Source organism: Phlebotomus papatasi, chromosome 3, assembly GCF_024763615.1.
Source record: "Phlebotomus papatasi isolate M1 chromosome 3, Ppap_2.1, whole genome shotgun sequence".
Lineage (NCBI taxonomy): Eukaryota > Metazoa > Arthropoda > Insecta > Diptera > Psychodidae > Phlebotomus > Phlebotomus papatasi.
In genome coordinates this window covers 63,762,381-63,785,526 of record NC_077224.1, presented here as the reverse complement: position 1 = coordinate 63,785,526, position 23,146 = coordinate 63,762,381, and the positions used below count along the sequence as shown (strand labels likewise).

At 32.5% G+C, this 23,146-nt stretch overlaps 1 protein-coding gene across 3 annotated transcripts in view; it reads right to left on the bottom strand.

Moving 5' to 3' along the window:
- The window catches only part of LOC129807176 (out at first protein), a 97,982-nt gene that overhangs the window by 19,516 nt on the left and 55,320 nt on the right, over positions 1-23,146 (bottom strand). For all 3 annotated transcript variants that reach the window (XM_055856267.1, XM_055856268.1, XM_055856266.1), the window contains exons 3-4: positions 19,506-19,640; positions 14,276-14,459 (exon numbers count right to left, since the gene is read on the bottom strand). In XM_055856267.1, coding sequence (XP_055712242.1) covers positions 14,276-14,459; positions 19,506-19,640 — 319 coding nt within the window. The remainder of the gene's footprint in view (positions 1-14,275; positions 14,460-19,505; positions 19,641-23,146) is intronic.

Sequence of the window (23,146 nt, the reverse complement as noted above, 5' to 3'; positions counted from 1 at the left end):
GAGCGTCCATTTGAAAAGTGGTGTGTGTCCGAGTTTTTTTCCCTGTGGTTTTGTGATAAAATTGTGATTTCGGGAACAAATTTCTGCGTAGAAAAGACGGTAAGTGTGCTAATTTCTCTAAAATATAGTTAAAAAGTAAAATATATGTGCCAGAACAGGAAAATTTTGTGGTGTTATATGGAAATATTGATGCTATGCTGCTTGTGACTTTTTGTTTATTTGTGTGTTAAACTTCTATGCAACTATTGCGCATTTTAATTTAGTTATGTGATGGGGTTATCAATACCTGCTATCAGTCTCGAAATTGTCTTTATAGTATAGAGGAAGGGCCAAATGACCACATAAATGGTGATCACACGATCACATGTGTTTTTTATGCGCAATCTAAAAAATCTGTTGAATTTAGAATTAAATATCACCACAAGCAGCATATCATAGCACCTGAATTTTATACGATTTCTTTAATCTTTTGTTACCGATTATTCCTCTTACTAATTTTACAGTTTTACTTACAATTTTAGATAACAATTCTCTGTTCGAGTGAAAGTTGTACCTCAACGTATTAAATTTAATGCAGAGAATAAAATTAAAATTATGGTAGTAGATTTCGAGGACAATATCCAGGAGCTGCTGCGACTGTGGAATACACTGGACTTCATAATTGAAAAAATCTTTATCGTTTCCGAAATTTTCTCTCTTTGTTTTCTTTATACTATATAACAACTATCAAGTTAAAAAATACTAATAGAGCATATTATTTTATTTCTATATTTTAGAATTATTTTTAATTAACTTTTTTTATTTTAAGTTTTGTACTGTTTTTTTTTTTAAATAACAGTATAGTATTATATTATTTTATTTTTTCAAATTCATGGATTATTTTAAGTCTTTATGGTCTACACAACATTTTTCCCGTTCACATTTTGCGACTAAACAGGACAACGAAGGAAACTATTCTAGACTCTTCGGGAAGTCAAATTCTACTCTCACCAGACTTAAACAACCTCGACAGGATCTTGCAGCAGTGACAAAGTACTGAAGATCTCTAACTGGCTGGAAAAGAAGTAAGACGCTATTTTTTTCTTTGTACAAATCAGTTTAACGCAGCCGGCAATTTAATTACATATTTTAAAAATGAAAATTCGAAAAATAAATGTAAAAAATAGAACTTTTAAGTCTACGTTATGAAAATTATGATTAGATATTCACTCTAAAATAATCGTTGAGAAGGTGTTCTAATGCTTTAGAAATTTAATATATTTTTATAATTTTTCTTATTAATTATAAAAAAAAGTTAAATTAAGTTATTTTTTTACCGCCTTACACACTGTCAATATTTCTTAAAAATTGTATTGCAAAATTTGTTCTTAAGACTATATTCAATTTTAACGTAACTTTTGTTATAAATTTGGCATTATACTTCTTAAAAGTCTTTGTGTAAGCCTTAAAAACATGTCTTTGATTTATTTCCAACAGAAAATAGTATTTAGAATACATGGAAAAAATATAACTTATTTTAGAAGTCTAAATTTTCTGAGTCAAGCAGAAGCAAAAAAGCAAATTAGAAGACGATAAGTTTCGTGGTACATTTTCAGAAAGAAGAACATTAATACAAAATATATTTAAGCAATAATGTATTGATATGTACAAAAATATATTGAAAATTAAATAAAGATTTTCTTAAAAATAAATATATATTTTTTTAATATGATGAATGAAAAAAGTACACCTTAAAAATAGGGGTAATATGTCCACTTGACAAGGTTTGAATAATTTAAATACCATTAGTGTGAAAATAACCCTTGAAGGGGGTTTCAGATTCTTTTTATGGCGTCGGTGTAAAATTCACACTCGATGGGGTTTGATTTTTCTACTCAATCTTTTTAACCCCCGCCTGTTACCAAATTTACTACCAGAGAGGTTTGGTTGATTCGGGGTTAGAATTCGGTGTGAAAAATAACCCCCGATTTGTGCATATTTCACACTCGTATTTCTCTCAGTGTGTCAGGCATATTTCTAGTTGATGTTCCATATGAACTTTGTCACACAAAAATCTTCTTGACTGAAGTATATTCGTAAAACGAATTAAAAAGCAAAAGAATTAGGGGAGAGCGAGACAGTTTCACGCAGCTTAACTTTTTTTTCAAGACTCAGTTGCTAAACAAATATGAACATGAACCATAATCAAATTAACTATGCTGCGTTAGTTTGTCTTGACTACACTGAGAAAAATTTGGATGGTATTTTCTACAAATAAATTCTAGGGGAGACTGGGGCAATATTTGTTAAAATGTATATTTTATTTTTTCACGAGCTATCAGAGAATCTGAATGACTTTTATTAAGCATATTCTTATTCTTAGCATGGAAATGTGATTTTTGAGCAATTTTCTAAAAGATAATTTTGTGGAAATTGTCAAAACCGCTGGGGCAAATTTTGCCAGGCATGGGGTATTTATTGTCACTTTTTTTCGTTTTGTTACGAGTTCTCGTGAATGAATGAAATATCCAATTGAAATATTTTCATAGAAAATTTATTCCTTTATAACTTTATCCAGAATATTCTTATTTATTATCTAAACGAGAAATGTGCTTTTCAAGTTATTTTCCAAACGCTGTTTTTGACAAGAAAATTCTCTTCGCTGGCTTAGAAATGGCAGAGTGACTGGTTGTTTATATTCGCCGTGTGGAACATCGGCATTCTTTGTTTTTTGACAATATTTGCCCCATGCCTTCTGACAAATTTTGCCCCAGTCTCCCCTACTGCCCCAAGAGATAGTAGAAAATATCGTCCTCCATAGACATTTTCTGACATTTTCCTTTAGAATCTACTATCTTGAAATTTTTAAATTTGCTATCCTATGGATAGTAAATTCTAATAGCAGGATGGTAAAATCCACTGTACTCCTTTAAATTTTACCTCGACATTTTACATACGATTTAGTATGCAGATAGTACATTTTACTAGTCGGATATTAAATGTTATAATTTAACTGGTGTAAATATTAGATAGGTCAGATTCAGTATAAAAAAAATATGGAAAAACTACATATGAAGTATTCGAAGCCAGAATGATAGTAAATATTTATTAATAATAATGATACCAAAAATAATATTTCTGGTATAATGTCCCAGGGGGAACTAAAATTTCCAAATATGCAAAGTGTTTGTGGAATCGGATAGTGCCTGGATGAAACTCTAACATTATTAGTTCCAGAAAAATTCCTTCTACATACAAGTGTAAATTGTCACACGAGCAAAATAATGAGCAAAAAAACACGAGCTAAAATAACTTAATTAAGGTATAAACCACATATTAAACGAAAAAAATTGATAAACATAAGCTAAATTTGAATTTCTGAGAGAATTTTGTACAAAGTAAAAACACTTTTCCAAGTATTTCATACGATTTCGTACTGTAAAATAACTAGTGACTTAAGAGAAATGAAAATCCTTCATTTGTGACAAATGAGTTTACAAAATCCCCATGAAATCAGTAAGTCTTCAAAATAGTACTAAAGAAAACCTACTAAAAAAATCGACCAGACCCATGAACAAATCCCATGAACCTTAACTTGAAATACTTTCGATTTTAAGACAAAAACTTATAACAAACTTTTACTAATCCAACAACTATTAGTGCTTTCTTGGTATTTTAAAGCAATTCAACAGGAAAAAATGGGAAAAATCTCGTGAAAATTTTCTTATGCAACAAAGAACCGGAAAAGTTTCTTATTGGTATAAATTAGGAAATCATTATCATAGATTCAATGAAATAATAAAGTTGTAGAAGTTTTTCATTTTTTTTTCCTTTTTTTGAAAAGTAGATGGTTCATGGAAATATAACAATAATGTTGGGGGTGTATTATGGTAAAACAACATCTGTTAAAAGTTTATAAATTCAATGTTGAAGTTGAAAACTCAGGATGAGAAAAGAGGCCAGAAAAGCCGAAGACGACGAGTGGGATGATATGGTATCGGGGGTGAAAATATAAGATGAAAATCCCACTAAAGAAACCTGTTCAAGACATTTCCATTTACTCCCAATTTCCGGAATACCTTTTCCCATTACATTGTCCTCTCCATTTGCATATAGAGGGACACGTTTTTTTTTCTTCTTGTTCCCTCCTTCTTGGGCAAGAACGGTAATCACTACCAAGGAAATATATATCCATTTTCCTAACACATTTCGTAAGAGCTGTATGGTATTTATCTCGGTGGTTTTCTCTAATAGACACTCTCCAGGAAAGTATATATATAGAGAGTCGACAATGATAGATGAGATTAGGAAGGTGTTCAAGATTCCTCATCATGCTTCTACGAAAATTACACGAACTTTTTTTTGTATTAAAGCATAGTCTAATCTAAGGATATATAAGAAGAGTTTACTTTTAGCATCACGCTCATAAGCATTGACATTTTGATAATGTGATAAACTTATTGGATAAATTTAAACTCAAGGATCGAATAGACGTATAGAGAGGTATCGATTTTTTTCAGAAATTCTTCACAGTTGGTGTACAGTTCTTTTACTTATATTTTTGTTTGTACACACAAAGATTCTTTATTTTGAGGAAAGTGGGGCTACTTTGAACTGGTGGGCTACATTGATATTCGACTTTTTCGGATATTGCTGAAGGAAACTGAGTTTTAATGTAATGTAAATTAGCTGTGCAAAACAATTGTAAGTTGTACAATAATTGTAAAGCACAGTTTCTTTTAGAAATATGCAAAAAAAAAATCGTATATCAATATAGCTCCACCTCCCCCTATATTGCTGATTTTCCCGTCGGGTTAAAGTCAAAAATTTGCACATTAGAAAAACTATTGCTATATAAATGCTACATAAAATAAAACACGGGTTTAGACCTGGTTAGGACTTATTCCTTTTTTCTCTTTACGATGTTTCGGAGATATTTTGTTCCCTTCTTCAAGTCTACAAATTAAACAAAATTATTATTTTTGTTTTGGAAAATTCTACTAAAACCTAAAAACATGGATCGTTCTGTTGACTTTCACTTACATTGAGATCAATTGAACAAATCGGATCAGTGTTTTTCACAAACACTGCCTTTTCACACTATTCTCATCAACTAAAAGTGACCGAACTACATCCAGTGCTACATAAAAATTCACCAATATTTTTGTAAAAATTCTCGTTATAAATTAAATGAGGTAAGTAATATAAATAAAGAAAAATCGTAAATTGTTTATTAATAAAAGTAAAGAAATATTATTGGTAAAGGAAAAATTAAGAAGCATTAACCATTTTCTAATTGTCAGTTTGGTTTAAAAGGAATATATAAAAGGTTTAACTCTTTCGCGTCCATAGGGTCATATATGACCCGGGGAAAAAAGTTTCTTTTTGGCTATTTACATTAATTGAAATCTAACTGGAGTCTTGAGAAAATGAGCCAAGAATCTTACATCCTTCTATTATGATGTCGTGCACGAACAGATAGATTTCAATTAATGTAAATACCCAAAAAAAACTTTTTTCCCCGAGTCATGACATTACCCTATGGACGCGAAAGAGTTAAAGGAAATCACTTGTTATTTCTTCCTGACCATTTTGAAATATTTGCTGACCAACTAATTTGACTTTAACACTAACCGAATTTAATAACATTCTGACCGGAAGTGTTTCTCCACCCAAAAAAAAATCATTGGCAAGAATTTCTTACAAGATTATCTATATAATTCTCGCACGGAATAAATGAGCAGTAAAAAGTTAAAATTGAGCAGTAACAAAAAAATTTGAAAGAGTGATATTATCGTCCAAATTTTTGCAAAGGGAAAATAAAGGGTTTTTCATTCTATCTAACAATTTTATATGCTAAATATATAACCTTGGCTCATTTTAGTAGAGATTTATGTTTTTTACTGACCATAGTTAGATATTTTACTGCTAATTTTTATTTTTTTACTGCTTGTTTTGATTTTTTACTGCTCGTTTGTTTTTTGCCTATAATGCCCAACGCACAATAGCTTTTGTTTAGTAAACATGTTTTTGACATTTCAATGAGAGTGAGTGAGATCTAGATCTAGTCATCTCCCTCACACTTATAGAAAATTTTGAAAACATGTTTACAAACGAAAGTTATTGTGCGTTGTGCATAATTCTTCGAATTATTTAGTTTAAAAATAATATATGGTAACATTCATAAACTTATCATCATTTTCAATCTCAACTGATTATCCCTTTCATAAAATTATCACTATACCCTATATGACCACTATCTTTCAAATTAATAATATCCGTTAATATATTTTAAACAAAAAATTTAACAATTAAGGAAAAATGTCCATTCTTTGAAAAATTAAAAAATATAATCGATATAAAAATTAAGACATGAATGTTGGATTACATTTTAGTTAGTTTAAAGTAACCATAAGTGGTAATAAAAAATTTAAAATATAGATTGAAAATACAATCGTTAAGGAGTGGTTTTAGGGTTTTGGAGTTAGCCAAAGAGACAGGAAAAGCGGAATATTATCATCCAAAACTGTTCAAAAATATTTAAGAGCCAAGGGGTATATAACTGCCACTGAGAAAAAAAGACGGTGCGATTAACGTTTTTTCCTGGTAACTTTAACACTTTTTAGGTGTAAAAATATATCAACATTTTTTAATGTTAATTTTACACCTTTTTAAATGTCAAATTAACATGAAAAAGGATAACTTTAACCCATAATATACCTAAAAAGCATAATATTGACACCGATTTCGTATAAATAATGCAGAATAAAATTAACATTTCAGGAATGTTATTTTAACTTTTTCGGATTTCTCTCAGTCTGTGCCTCTCACAGTTTACTTGAGTGCCGATCTGTCGATCTCGTACCGGTCTTCCGCAAGTAATTTTTCAAAATTAGTATTTCCATCCAGTACATCACATTAAAATTTACCACTTGGAATTTTCTGTAGGAAAATATATAATGTTACACGAGCTTAAAAGAACGCTATACTTCATAAGAGCGAACTAACATATAAATCCGCCAATTCTTTGCTAAAATCGTGCCGATTTGCTGTTTTTTCTTTTGTTTATGAGCAATATAAGTTCACTAGATATTCTTGTATCTTGTACTGTTTCCTAGGTACGTGATGACTCCCCTTTTTCTTGGTGTGGTTGAAATCAGTGCAGGTTTTATTAGAATTTTCCTGTTCTCATTTTTAAAGGTTTTTGATTAATGGCGTCTACACACTAATAGAAATGCCTTTTTAAAGAAAATTTCCCCTATTCTTGTAGTCAGAAACGTCAGAATTTTTTTTTTAAAAAGCAGTTTTTGACGAAAATTGCTTCTAGTGTGTAGACACCATAGAGAACAAGACAGTGGTAGAGCGCTAGCCTATAGTAACTCTAATCCGCGATTTACTTTACCCAGGTTGGTTTGTTCACTTTCCGGACAATGCCGATCCTTCACTTTTTGGCCAAATTGTGCCGATCTGATGAATTTTTAGCAAAATAATGTCAATGTGGTGATTTTACCTCCAGATCGGCACAATTTTGCCGATCGCCGCTCACGGTTTACACCAAGAGCCACTTATTCACCCCTTGTTAAAAGCATTCAAGCACGTCAAAATACCTGATTTTTGGGTTATACACAAATTATGTAGAAAAAGGGTTAATCCACCGCATTTCTATCTATGAATTATTGCTAAAACGAAACGATAAGAACTGGTTTTTTAGACGATTGGTTAGAGGGGTTTAAACGGGATTTAAGCAAGAGTGGACAGACAGGAAGATTTAATTGTATTTTACAGGATTTAAAGAGAATCGTGTCCCGGAAAAAATCCTGAACGCTAAAAAACTGGACACCAAAATTCGGAATGACTCAAAATCCCGAACGACAAAATTCCAAAATGCAAAAAAAAAACCGAAATCCCGAATTGGTAATAGTGCCATAGCTATTCCCGCGATTGCACCCGTACTTGCTGAAGGCAAAGGGGCAGTATTCCACTCATCAGACTTCGTGTGATTACGATTCTTTCAGGATTTTGCCCGTTCGGGATTTTGGTTTCGGGTAATTTAGCAAAATAGTGGTGATTATGAGAAAATAGTGGGTGATTATGAGAAGTTATGAAATTAGGCTGAAATTAAATTGCCATACAGCTGATTAGATTAGCTTGGCAATCTTGCTCTCTCTTTTTGACTGGCCTATCCCCAATGAAATGTAAAACATATTGTAAAACCGAAACATACAACCAGAGAAAGGACATTTTCACCGTTTAGTCCTGGAGGTTGGAATCAACGCTAAGACGGCGGTGGACGCATGGAAGTTGGGAAAGGCCGAGAATGAGATGAAATAAATTCAATTCAATTTAATTTAATTTAGCTTTCCATATCTCGACCGCCACCGATTTAATCTAATTATTTTAGTTTTAACTCACTTGTAGAACAACTTCATTTATATATTAGATATCATTTTAGATACACAAACATCGTTATAGTTCTACCAATGCTTATGTTTTTTTTTGTTTTAATTAAATGAATGTATTAAACTTCTGTGCAATTAGATATTGGTCAACTCACGAGAATACTAATTTTGCATCTAATAATAATTTTATAATTATATTGTGCTTGAATCAGCTTGTATAACTGTTTCAATTTCCATATCCTAGGTGATAGAAAATAAAAATGAAGGCAGAGAGAGTTTTAAAAAAGAAATAAAATAGATACAAATTCCATTTTAGTATATTTGACTTTCATTATTGCTATTATAAAAGAAGCATCCACATATCCTCTACATCCTGTTCCAGTGTATTTTTACTGTAATTACATTCTGATGGTGTTTCAGAGGAGTTGATTTTGCATTAAAGTGTTTTAGCCTTGTTCTGTACCAACGATTAAGTTTTAATTAAAATTTTTATTACCAAAATTCCACAAAAGGCTACAAAAATAGGCAAGAGGTGTGCAATGCCTGTGGTTGGTAACATTATGAGGAACACAAAAAATACATTGTAATAAAAACAGGACGAAAGATTACGCCATGGGCAATTTTCAATTTAGTTTTTATGACTTTGGGGTACAGGAGGATTAACAAATACACTCTGTCGGTAGTTGCGAATGTTGATATACCTCCTTTGAAAAAGAGACAGTACACATAGAACATAATCACTGGAAGTTTTTGCATGAATATCGATTTTAGTGGGTGTTCCTCATGGGTTTTTGTGCCTGGTGGGCCCATTAAATTGAACCCTTAATGTTTTTCTATGTCTCACATTTTATACGTTTTTCCAATTTTATCCTCGAAAAAGCAGAATGTTCTACGAATTCCGAAAATTAATCAAAAAGATAGGAACACTTTCCAATTAAGAATGGAATTCCGACAGATATAATTCTAAAATTCACAGTGCTTTAATAAAAATCTGTATGCACCATTTATTAAACCCAATCTTAACAACTTTTCCAAGATTAAAATTATTTAAATTGTTGTCCAAGAACAAACATAAGAATAAAATTAATTTCTAAGTAAGCAATATTCAAAAAAAAATTGTGAAAATTCTGAAAAAAATACTAAATTAATTTAAAGAAAATAATCATACTACTTCAAAGTATTATGATTCAAAAGAATTTCATATTTAAAAGATTATTAAGCTTTAAAATGCCGAAAAGAAAATTGCATTCACTACAAATTGTTTTGATCACAATTGCTTCTACGAGAAAGTTTCCTGGAATTAATGTTTTTTTTTTAAACAATTCTATGTTTATTCAGTATACATTCCCATTAGTAATTTCTTAGTATTTCACGGCATGCAACTGGGAAATAAATATTCATCTAGAAACATTTCAATTGCAAACGAAGGTATGAGTTCTTTAAAACGATGTCCTCGAGGACAAAGAGAGAAATATGCAAAAAATATTGTTTGTAAAAGCAATAGCAATAATGCTGTCTTTATTGCTAAGATCCATTACAATAAATTGTAATTAAACTTTACTTAAGGGGTTACGTGGGCCACGCAAACTTTAAAATACAGTATAATGTACTTTTATACATCTGTTTTTAACATAGTAAAAAAATATTTATTTTGAGCGCTTAAAAGTATACAATTTTAAACTATATTCTCTTTTTAAAGTAATCTCAGAGTTATCACTCTAAGACGGTCTTCAGATTAGAGGTTTAGCCCAGTTCCCGAAGATCTTAAAATATTAAATAGCGAGTAATTTTATTGGTTTTCGTGATCCTAATAGGTCATTTATCTTTGATAATCCAATCCTACGTTATTTTTTTTACAAAAAGTCGTGATTGATAATAAATAAGAGCATTTAAGCCATATGGCTAAGCTTTATGCCCTAGACACATTAACGACTTAAGCCAAGAGACGACTTAGTGGAAAATGACGGAAATGTAATTTAACCATTATTTCTAGTATAATTACGCTAAGCCGTCTTTCGGCTAATCCTCAGGTCTGTCAAGGCCCTTAGGTCTGAAACCCGTATAAGTGAATCGTTGCTTTGGCTCAAGGTTCAAAGGAACCTTCGTCAGATTGGGCTTTCTCCCTCTAATTCCTATAGGAAAAAACAATGCTTTTTCAATTTTTGCTATAAAGAGATTTGTTGATTAGGCTAATTAGGCTAAAGAATGACGCAAAAGTTGAACTTATTGTGGGTCCCTTTCTGAAATATTCCATGGCACTAGCTTCAACCGTTTCGTACGTGATTGTGCTAACGACCGCATGGACGAATAAACAACTTTTTCTTTTTTATTCAATTTAAGCTATAATAATACCGAAAGCCTCGATTTTTGCCTGATAGATATTTTTTACCAACATGCATTAAAATAATACTGTATAATCAAAAGTTAATATTGCAAAATAACTTGGTATTCAATCAGTTTAAGTTTTCAATTAAGTAACAGAAGTGGACATGACCTAGAAAATTGTCACTTTCAATCCCCAATGCTTATTTCCCACCTGTCATGTGTTGAAGAATACAATGGTATAACAATTCATCAATTTAGTTCCCAAATGGATAAATGCTGTTTCCCTATACTGACCCCAAAACATATAAACACTCAGACACTTGATAGACGCATTACACCATTTATCATTCTCATCCAGGGAGAGACCTAAGGATCGATTCAATAATGTCATCTCATTGAATGTCACAGCTTTGCCTTACTTTTTTTTATTTTTATTCTCCACCCACAATATACACTTGAATACCATTTAATTTTATTATCTTGTGCTTTAGGGATAAAAAATGACTTTACCTCGTAGAATCAAGTCACTGTCGGATAATATATATCCTCCTTTTTGTATAAATTTAGATATAAAAAGGACATTTTCATACGTTTATAACATGTTTACAAGGATATTGACACGCCTGGAGTAACGATTGTGAAAATAGAACCACAATACTTTTTATGATTATTACTCTAAAAGGAAAGGTTTGTGACAATGTGTGCCAAGGCTTTGCAAGTGAAATTTATCATCACACACTATTAGAAAAATCTTGCTACAATTTGTGAAAACTAAAATAACTATTGGCGTGCGTTTTACGGCTGAAACACTTTGACTTTTAACCCTTAAACGGAATGGCTCTGTATATGCTGTATATAGTAATAAACTTTCGAAAAGATAAAGCCCCAAATCCAAGCCAAACCTATTCGAAAATCAACCGGAAGCCTAACGTGCAAGCTCATGTACTCGCCGATTTAGCGCTGATTGTTCCGTCATTTCGAATTTCGGTATTCTTGACACTTTAATCATGAATAATGTCAACAACAGAGTGTAAACTTTTACTGCAAAAAGTGAATTTTTGTGTAGTTTTGTGGAATTTCAGGATAGCAGAACTTTTGAATTGCAGTTATTATTACAATAAATGTCGTTTTGATGAACTTGCTCGCTTTTGTGTAACTCATCGGTTTAAACGTTCGAATTTCATACTGGTTTTTAGGTAAGTTCTCTCTGATATACCTTCGAGTCGGTACAGAAAAAACCTCCACCGGAAAGAGGTCTCAAATGGGAATGTTATTAATTACTAAACGAGAGGAACTTGTATCGTAAATGATACTACACATATAAAGAGCTCTTGAAATTTGAAATACATTGGTTATTGTGCCAGAATTCATGCATTTAACAACCGGAGGTCGAAAAAATCCAAGATCGACTTCAAAAGCCTAGACATTCTGACTGAACTGCAAAACGATTTTATTTGCCTAGAGCAGAGGAGTGCAAGAACCGTTGACATCGAATAAACGTCAAATGAAACATGTACGTCAAAGATCAAAACGCCGCGTCAAATCATTGCTCTACCTGCCGATTTTACTCGGAGGGTTTTTGAATTGTAACGGTATATTATAGTACACTTAGAGAAATTCTGTAGATTTTCGTCAGAATTTCTACCTGAAAATCTGGTGATTTTCGGCAGAAATTCTTCCGAAAATCTGCAGATTCTCGGCAGAATTTCTGCATAAGAAATCTGCATAGTCTCCATTGTCTCAACTAAAATATTGTTGATTTATCAAGAAACTGGAGATGTTACAAAGAAAATGGTATGCTCTGCTTAACAAGCATTACCGATTAAACATTTTAGATGAGTAAAAAAGACAAAAATACTAATTTCTTAAAAATCGTCCATAAAATGATACAAAAACTCGAAATTTAGGTCGACACTCTGCTTAAAGTTTTCAGTTCACTATTCTCTACTTATAAAACGGTGTCGCAGAATTCTTTATTTTATATAAACACTGTGATATCACCAAGAATAACTCTATTGAATTTTGCAAACAAAAATGAAAAATATTCCATCTTTCCTGACACATCTGTCTGGAAAGTCTGGAATGTAGAAAAAATCTACATAAAATCGGCAAAATATCTACAGGAATTTTGTTCCAAGCCCAAATAAAATTTGTAGGAATATCTACAGATTTCTCGGCAGATTTTCAGCAGAGATGTAGATATTTTCTGCGGAAATCTGCAGGTTATCTGACGAAATTATTTGACGGAGCTACCAGAATAAACTTATTTTAATGTTTATTCGGTTTCAACAGTTCCCGCACACCTCTGGTCTAGAGTATCAATTTTAACTTTATTATCAGGAAAATAGGATTATATTTTAAAGGTTTTCACAGCTTCGCGCAAAAACTTAGTGTGAAGATTTGATCGGGGCAATCATCTTCCTAATGGACCCCTAATAAAAAAAAATATTTGAAACTGAATTTGAATTTTTCGAACATCAATGACATTTTGTATTGAAAGGATTATTTACCTTTATCAGATATACTTCTAGACAACAAATTTATGCATACCGAGTAAACATAGCCGGAGTTCGATTGTTAAAAAGATGCAAAAAGTGTTGACAAAATGACAATATTTTTCGGAATTATAACAACAAATTACATAAGCCATCTTTATAAAGATTTATAAAGAATTTATAGTCTGTTTATTTTTAATTTTTGAAAACGTTATCTTCATTTTTTTATAACGCGACTACTCTTGTCGAAAGAGTTTCCAAAACGCATAGGTGTTCTGGGTAAACGATCGAAAAAATCACACAAATTTTTCACAAATTCACTATAAATAAACCTTTTATAATAAATTATAAACACGTATCAAGTTATTTAGCAACATTAAATTCACAATTTCAGCAAATGGAGCAACAAATATAAACTCAAACATGTATTGGCAACATAGTCCCATTTTCCCACAAAATTGATGTAATTCGATTTGCACAATTGCCACAATAGATTGAAACATTCTTCTATAGTCACACACACCAGATTTTCCCATATTTTGGAACTTTTAAGGGGAGGTCGATTTTGCAAGAGAAAATCATCCCCCGTATAAAGCAATATAATAATAAAATATTCGTGGAGTGGATGTCGAGACGACGATGGCATCTAGTGACTACAATCAGCATAGTATGAACTTATATAGCCATACTGAAAACTCATACTTGTCCTATTGAAAAATCCCTCTCTAACCATTTAGCTGGCGAGACGACATCCTTTCCAGCAAAATATGGAAACGATAACAACGAACCGTCATCGTTTTTCGCTCATACTCAGCACATACTTGATGTTCCGTTTACACACCAATTCTAATAAAATTTATATAATATACATCCGACGTGTATATAATTCAGAGAAGAGATTTTCCACAAATAACCTCCCTAAAAGTCGGAGAATGTGTGTTCGCTTCACGGAGCATCCTTATGCCCACGTTGCCATTCAACACGGATACATTACATTGAAATGATATTTTCAGTCTACGAAAGCTCACAGAAAAGGCGGAACTACCCGCCCGAAAAAAAATGAGATTTTCAAAATACCTGGTAGCTCTGCCCACGCTCTCAAATCCACATCTCTCGCATATGTTGAATCCGACGCTTCAGCACAGAGAGATGCTATATGGCGGGATATTGAGGATGACCGTTCCAGTGTCACCCAAGACGTCATTGTGAAATTCTCCTTCCCTCGATCCTCCTCAGGGATTCGAATTGTACTGGGATTTTTCTGTTGGAAAAGAAAATCCGCATACATTTATTATCAAAATACAGTAAAATTTCTGTGAACTGTCTGCAATTTACATAAAATAGTTATAAAATTGACTTTATACATATTGACAGTTGTTTTTTATTGGGTGTTATAAACTTGGAACGAGTTTTGATGCAAAACACTAACATTCACTTTGATATTCCTAGAATTACTAAGAAGTTTATGATAGTGCTTGTAAATTGAACACTGAGAGGAATATTGCATTGAATCCTGCAAATTTATCTCCAACGTTGAAGTAAAACAGGCTGGTAAAGCGTCCGAGGATTTGAGAACTATTCAAACTCAAGAGAAGGAGCTACGCGTAAATATTCCATTGCGAAAATTTTTTGGGTGCATATCACTTTCATATCGATATAAATTTATTTACAAATCATAATTAACTCTTTAAGGACGAATGGAACCACGGTGTCCCAAAAACAAAAATAATTTTTTTAGACTATAAAAAGTTGTTTTATCCTCTAATATAAATAGTCCGAAAAATAGTTTTTAGTTTTGGGACACCGGTGTACCATTCGTCCTTAAGGGAGCATCTAAACGGGGGGATTTTATTTCGAAACCGCCATTTTGACACAAAAATCCCCCACTGAGCTTTAGACCGGTGCATTTTTGCCTATCTTTTGGCGCTTCATACTCCCTCTTCGAAAGCTCAATTTGTTTATGTTCGAATATTTTGACATTTCAAGCGATTTTAAAACTTTTTTTTGTATATCAAGAGATGTTTTTCTCGTGAACTATTTTCAAAGTTATCAAGAGTCGAAAATCAAGATGAAATATGGACACGATATCGATCACTCTTCTGAATGCATCGTTTAATCTTCAATAATGGTCGAATTGTTAAAGTTGATTTATAGGAATATAAAAATTTACGATATTGTCTTAATTTATCAACAATATTAACATAAAATCCTGCGGTAGGACGGTTTTTATATAGAGGAAGGGTGCCCCATCTCCTCTTGGTGTTCGTTACCAGGCATAAATATTAACTTTACAACTATTTAACAAATTCTTTGATTGTAAAACACTGTGTGATTGACGTTCGAAACGTTTCGAAATAAAATAGAAAGTCTTCCAGACTATCTATTTTAGTTAGAGCACACTTGGAGAATTTATAACAGAGGGTGGAGAAAATTTATTTCAGGAATGAACCACTAGGGGAGATTTCCCGAGACTCATCGGTGCATAGCACAGTGCGGTGCATTTCGAAATCCCCCCGTATAGAAGACGCCTAAAGGGTTAAAGGGAAACGTGTCCCGAATAATTTAAAATAGTGATTTTTCTGGTAGAAGATGTCTATGAACGAAATATTCAGCTTAATTACCTCTACAACATATTTAGAAAACATTCAGAGAGCTTGGATCAATTTTGAGAAAACTTTAAAAAAAATCTCACTCACGAAGACTCCTCACAGAGGCAGAACAGGAAGAGTGATTTAGAGTTAACGCGATTTCAGGAGGGGTCATCGAAGAATGGAAGTCGATATCTTATACCGTTTGAATTTTATATGGCTCAGAAGATTGAAAAAACTGCACAAGAATAATTTTCAAAATCAATCTAGGGGAAGTCTTTCAAGCTTCGAATATTACTCCGGTTTCAAACACTTAATATTTTTAACATATTCCTTTAACGAATCTGACCTTAATGTCAATACACTTTGATAGGTACTCCTGAGTCACACATTTACTAAAAAAAAAATACTAAGTCAAATTCATTAAAGGAATACGGTACAAATTTGAAGTGTTTAAAGCCAGAGTTTGTGCGAAACCTGAAAGACTTCCCCTTACCAATACTTTCCCGATTCATTACTGATTGTGATCGATGTTCTCGGACTTGGAAATTGTAGACCTTCTAAATAAATCCACATTTGTTTATTTTTCATTGGAATAGGATCATAATTCACTAACTCAAAATATTTATTCCTAAAAAAAATCCAAACTATGAAATAAATCGTCTATTCTAGCTTTTCAAATTATAAATCATTTATAAAGTTATATCCACATGTGTACCTGAGTTTGTGGAATCTCTGTTTTTTCCATTTTGTTTTTACACTTTTGTTTTTTCCAGTCTGTTTTTGAAATCTTTGTCATCGGTAATTCTTGTTTTTGGAAATCTTGTCTTTCATATATTTTAAACAAGTATATTTTAATAAATAAAATAATGATAATATAATGGTGTTTTTTATTAATTTTTAGTTTCGACATTCAGGGCAAAGGGAAATTTTCTGTGTTTTGGGAAATTTTTAGTTTCGTCATTTTGGGCAAAGGGAAATTTTCTGTTTTGGGAAGTTATCAGTATCGCCTGTCGGGGCAAAGGGAAATTTTCTATGTTTTGGGAAATTTTTATTTTCGTCATTTTGGGCAAAGGGAAATGTTCTGTTTTGGGAAATTTTTAGTTTCGTCATTTTGGGCAAAGGAAAATTTTCTGTGTTTTGGGAAATTTTTATTTTCGTCATTTTGTGAAAAGGGAAATTTTCTGTGCTTGGAAAAACTTTATTTTCGTCATTTTGGGCAAAGGGAAATGTTCTGTGTTTTGGGAAATTTTTAGTTTTGTCCTTTGGGACAAAGGGAAATTTTCTGTGTTTGGGAAGTTTTTAGTTTCGTCCTTTAGGGCAAAGGGAAATTTTCTGAGAAAAGGGAAATTTTTGAAAAGTTATAAAATATACTTGTGCAAAATGTGTGACATGCAAAATTTCCGATAATTGTGCAAAATGTATGAAAGACAAAATTTCCAAAAAACAAAAATTACCTAGACAAACTGGGAAAAACAAAAGTGTAAAAACCAAAATGGAAAAAATTAATATTCCCGATCCCGTGTACCTATGATTGTCATAAAGAAAATCTGCAAAATTTCCTCAACCATCCTGGATATTGCATACTTTCTTTTTAGAATCAAAAATGAATTTAGATCTATCATCAGCCCTAACAATGAAAAGTATTTTACTACGTTGAGCCCTATCACATAGTGTTATAAAAAAAATCAGTTACTTGAAATATTTCATGAGATATGCCATATTTGCATTTTTATATTACCCAATTCAAACTTTTGGAATTAAATAAAATACAATTATAGCACCCCTTGTATCAAGTTTTTCAACTTTTTCTAAGCATATGCAGTAAGAAGAAACCCATTCCTAAATCGAAAAGGAAACTCTTTTAATTTTCAAACCATTTGTCAACTTTCCCAAACGTTTCTTTGGACCGTTTTTGGTGGAGTAGGAACCCTCTTTGATATTTCAAAGCCACATGAGCATAGAAAAAGAACTTTTGGTTGCTTTCCAAGAAGTACATAAAGCATAATGTATATAAAGTTGTATGTTAAATACTGGAGAGAATTAGTAACACATATAGAGTAAGTAAATCAGCATCAGCAAATTAAGTTGTGGAATCACATTTTACCTCAACATTAAGTTTTTCTAACCCCCACAAAGTCCTTGATTCTTGTGAAATGTTCCACATTATCAAATTGTTGTACAAGTGCGATGAATGAAGAAAATACCCAGGATTAATAAACTTTCCCCCAAAGTATTCTTCTTCTGTGTGTTGTGGCAGAAATGTCTTTCTCTTTTTCTTTTCTCTTTGCAAAACATGCCACTATTTTTTTTTCTTTTATTTGTCAACGAAAATCATAACTTTTCTCCTTGCATATCACCCACAATTTTCTCTACCAGAATAACTAGAACGCTGGTAACAAAGTAATTTTCTTCTCTTTATCACAAAGTACTATGTGGTTAGAAGTTTAAAGTTAATCAGACACATGTATTATAAATACATTATGGTGTAATATGCAGCCTCGGGAAAGTCTCATGCACAGCAAAACTGTCTAGAATAGTTAAACGTTTGTGTTTTAGTTCTTTTTTCGAAATATGATCTTATCTTAAATTCATTGAGTTTTGCTAAAAACTTTTACGTTCGGTCTACTTTTAAGCACAACCACCATAAATTATGCGCATCAAGACTTCTGACTAAACTTAGTTCTTTATCCCCCAAAAAACTAAAAGTACATTGACATTATAATATTGATCTTTAATGTTTCGTGTCACTGTGTACAATATATAGCAGTAACAAAAATAAATAAAAATAGTAAAATTGTTCTTCAAGTTTTGTCAAAAGGAAAATAAACTTTTTTGTATAATTTAACCTACAACTTACTGTCTAAGCATGTTAATTAAAAAAGACCAATTTTACTGCTCGAACTCTACGGAGAGAGCAGTATATAATCCCTCGATTTTTCCACTCCCCCAAATTTCCATCTTCCACCCCCGGAAACCACTTTTCTCAACAAATCTTCACGTTTCAGACGATTTCTGAGAAATGTCGTCACGCTGTTTGTCCGTCTGTCCGGTCTGTCCGTCCGGCTATCATCAGCTCTAAAGGCCAAACGGTTAGAGATAGAGACTTGGGACCCTCGGGGGACCCCTCCCCATAAGTCGACCCAAGGATCGTTAACATGCCCCTCATTTTCCCCAGACCCCTCCCCTTTCCCTCCAAAACTATGTTTTTTGGATATGTTTAAGAGATTACCCAGGCGAAAATTTCGTCCATATACGAAAATACCGTTGAATCATTCCTAATAACGGTTTTCCAAGGTCAAAGGTTAAAAAGACACTAGAGAGCGCATTTATCAAGCAAATGAGGTCATGTTTGGGGTCGTTGAAAAGGTCTTGGAATTTCTTATAAAACTGAACCAGTTCCAATCAGTTTTGAATCGGCAATGAACCGGTTCATAACCTATAAAAAAAATTTTATCTGAAAATCAATCCTATTACTTTTAAAACTATTTTGGGGGATCTTTTGAGTGATTTATGAATCGGTTCAAATCGGTTGAGAATCGGTAAACGGTAAATGATGCGAAAGTACTTTTGTGGTATAGCATCTAAGCCACGAGTTCGAGCATTTCGCAAACCCTGGGACGCTTTGCCACCCCTTTTTTGTAAAGATTCAGGTTTTTGCAATAAAATAAACATCTAGTTTTTTACTGATCATTTGATTTTTTCTTGACATATTTTACCTGTCGCAATTTTGCCATTGCATCTGATGAGATGAAATCGCCTTTCTGGAATTTCGTCACGAAACACATCACTTGATACTGACTCTGTCCTCGTTCTTCCTCACCCAGAACGAGTGCCTTCAGAACGTGCACCTCCTGCCAATAAAATAGTAAAACAATAAAACTTCCAATATAGTCAAAGAGAATTATATAAATATATCTATATATATCACAGAGTCAGGATACATGTGATCAATTTCACATTCTTCTCACATTTAACGTTCACACCATCCCCGTGAATAAAAAGGGGAAGAGATACATAAGTTACAGTATAGAGTCTATATAGACTCCAATAAATATAACCCAGGGCACTATAGACTTTCAAATGGCACAGAAAAAGGGGTTGAATAGCAAAATGTACAGTCTACAGACTAAGCTAAAATTTGTCTGGAAAGTCTCGTGAGCGCAACAATTTCCAGACAATAAATTTATAGTGAACATTTCTCAGTTCTCATTTTATATAAAATTTACCATCCGCCCAGCAATTATAATTTGAATTCATTGGTTTCTGTATAGAGAGCAACTGAAAAGCAAACTTATGAAAAAATATGAAAAAGTTTCTCCCTGTAACGATAAGCCACTAGATATTTTATTATCCAGAATTTTTTATGTAATACAAGGTTTAGAAGGTTTAAAATAGGCATAGACTAAAGTAAAATTTATATAGATTGAGTCAGTTTAGGGTAGAAGACTTTCACGCAGCTTGAATCTCTTCGGGATTTTTTTTGTTACATGTTCAAGAATTCTATTCAAACTGTCTACTTTTCTTTGTTTCACTTTCGTATTGACTATCTGAAAATCTTCGTAAATATTGGATTAAGAAGTTTTCAGATTAGATATTCAGCCAAGTTTCCGAAGGTGTGGATCTACTAAATAACCTGCAAATTCAGTGATTCTTGATGATTATACATATTAATATGCAATATTATTTGTTGAAAAATTATAGTAGATAAGCCACAATAGTTTAGCCTTATGTGATACGCAGACGAACGACTTAAGTCTAGATACGGCTTAAAGTAATTATAATCAAATAATGATCAGACTCATTCCTATCAGTTTCCCACTAAGCCATCTGTCAGTTTCAACCGTAAGGGCCTTGACAGACCTGAGGATTAGCCGAGAGACGGCGTAGCGTAATTATATTAGAAATAAAGGTCAAACTACATTTCCATCGTTTTCCACTAAGTCGTCTCTCGGCTTAAGTCGTAAGTGTGTCTAGGGCATAAGTCTGTTTAGGGCATTAGGTCTGAAGACCATACCTTAGAGATGACTCTATAGAACATATTTTCAAAATTCATGTATAGGGGAAAGTACTCTCCCTTCGAACATTCATACCTTCGAAAAATGTGAATTTTCATTAATTTTTCTAAAAGATTTAGGGGGAGGTGGGGCAATTTTGAGCTATGGGGCTACATTGTTATACGATTTTTTTGCATATTTCTAAATGAAGCTGATCCTTATAGTTATTTTATTTAAATCCACAATTGTTTTGTCTTTCCAAATTACATCATATAAAAACCCAGTTTCCTTTAGAAACATGAGAAAACATCGTATAGCAATGTAGCCCCACAGCTCAAAGTAGCCCCACCTCCCCCTACACATTTATTTTAAATATTAGTTAGCTTTAATACTGTTTGCTTTTAATACTGTTATACTGATAATTGTCCACTGAAGAAATGATTGTCATAGTTTCGGTGCTACCCCATGTTCGGTAGTGCCCCAGCTTCCCTTAGTTAGTATCACGTATCAGTTAGAGAAACTAAGCATTTTTACAATGAGATTTATGGTCGATCTGTAATGGACTATAATAGGTCCTTGTCTAATATTCAGTTTATTTTACCAACAAAAATTGAGGAATTTCCAGAGATAAGAGAGGTTCACCAGCGATTGACAGTGTTCCTCAGACCTTCATATTGGCCCCGTCTTGTTACTCCTAAATTCTTGGTCAAAAATTGATCATCTGTTATTTTTTTTTTGATCCCTCCCTTACCCTTGATATAGGCCTGAGGCCTATCGGCTTATTGTGACCAAGATCCCATTACCACTAAAACACTTAACAATTAAACAAATGTCCTTAAAAAAAAACTATCAGTATCAGTTATATTCTAACGTCGTTACTATTTAGGAATGCCACAATCTTTTTCAAGGGTCCTGGAATCATCTGTTATCGATAACAATGTTCATTGACTTGTTTGGTACCTTGCCACCAACCGGGAAGCTTTGTGTTTTCCCAAAGCAAGTTGGTACTGTTTTCGATTTTGATCCCTCATCGTGTGAAAACTACGGAGTTTTAGACTTAGAATACTCAAACCGTAGGGGAAAGTAATCCCATTTCGAACGTTCATGCCTTCGAATAAAGTGTATTTTCTTAAGGGGTAAGTGCTCTCCCTTCGAACGTTCATGCCTTCGAATAATACGAATTTCATTTGTTTTTCGTAAGAGATTTACACCAAATTATCACGAAATTATCAACAATTGATGACAAGCCAACTAATAATTTAATAGAAATGTGTAAGTCTCTTATGAAAACTAAAAGAAAATTCACATTATTCGAAGGCATGAACGTTCGAAGGGAGAGTACTTTCCCCTATTTTTCCTAAGAGATTTTACTTAATTATCACATAATTATTAATAATTAATAATAAGCTAACTAATATAATATTTAATAGAAATGTGTAGGTCTCCTATGAAAAGTAAAAGAAAATTCACATTATTCGAAGGCATGAACGTCCGAAGGGAGAGTTTCCCCTATCAATTTCACATCACCTATGCCAAGCCAATTCAATATAAACTATTTCATTCATACTTCAAAAGCAAAATTAAAGCAAAACTTCAAAAAGCATAAGCAAAAAGCAAACATACTTAAAAAGCAAAAAGAAGCGAATTTTTTGGATTTTTTCTCTGGTTTTTCAATCAAATTAATACAGCAGCAATTTTATTCCATTTTTTCTATGGCTTGTAAATGCTTGAAAATACTTTATCAAGTCATGTTTCATATTTCATACCCCTGAAAGCTAATCTTATAGTAATTTTCATCCAACAACGCTTGTAGATCAATGCCCTAACTTGCTCTTGGTCATATTGACTTTTCACATCGGGATCACAATTTCTGAAATATTTAAATTTATTTTCACGAAGGATTTTCAATGGTTCATGTTAGCTGTAGGCCTCTCTAACTAAACAATAATGTGCAAACTTGTTTTTTTTTTCTTCAAATTAAATGCTGTTTATTGGGTCAAAGTTAAACATTTTTGTTGTTAGAAAAAAATGTTGATTTGCGATATCTGTCAGTACAGTAGACTCTCGCTCAATCGGCTCTTTTTCAATTGGGCGCAAAATTTTGTTGACAATTTTCACGTCCGATCTTAAAGCAAATTTGTTTAAATTCGCTGTAGGGAAAACTGCCCATGCTTGATACCATTAGAAGCTTCGTAATGACTAAATTTTCTATGTTTCACAATATATATGTTACTCATTGAAACCATATTATAAAAACTATGGAAAAGTGTCCAGTTTTTAAAATATATTGCTGAGTCACATTTATTGAGAAACATAGGAAAAATTTAGTCATTACGAAGCTTCCAATATTATCAAGCATGGGC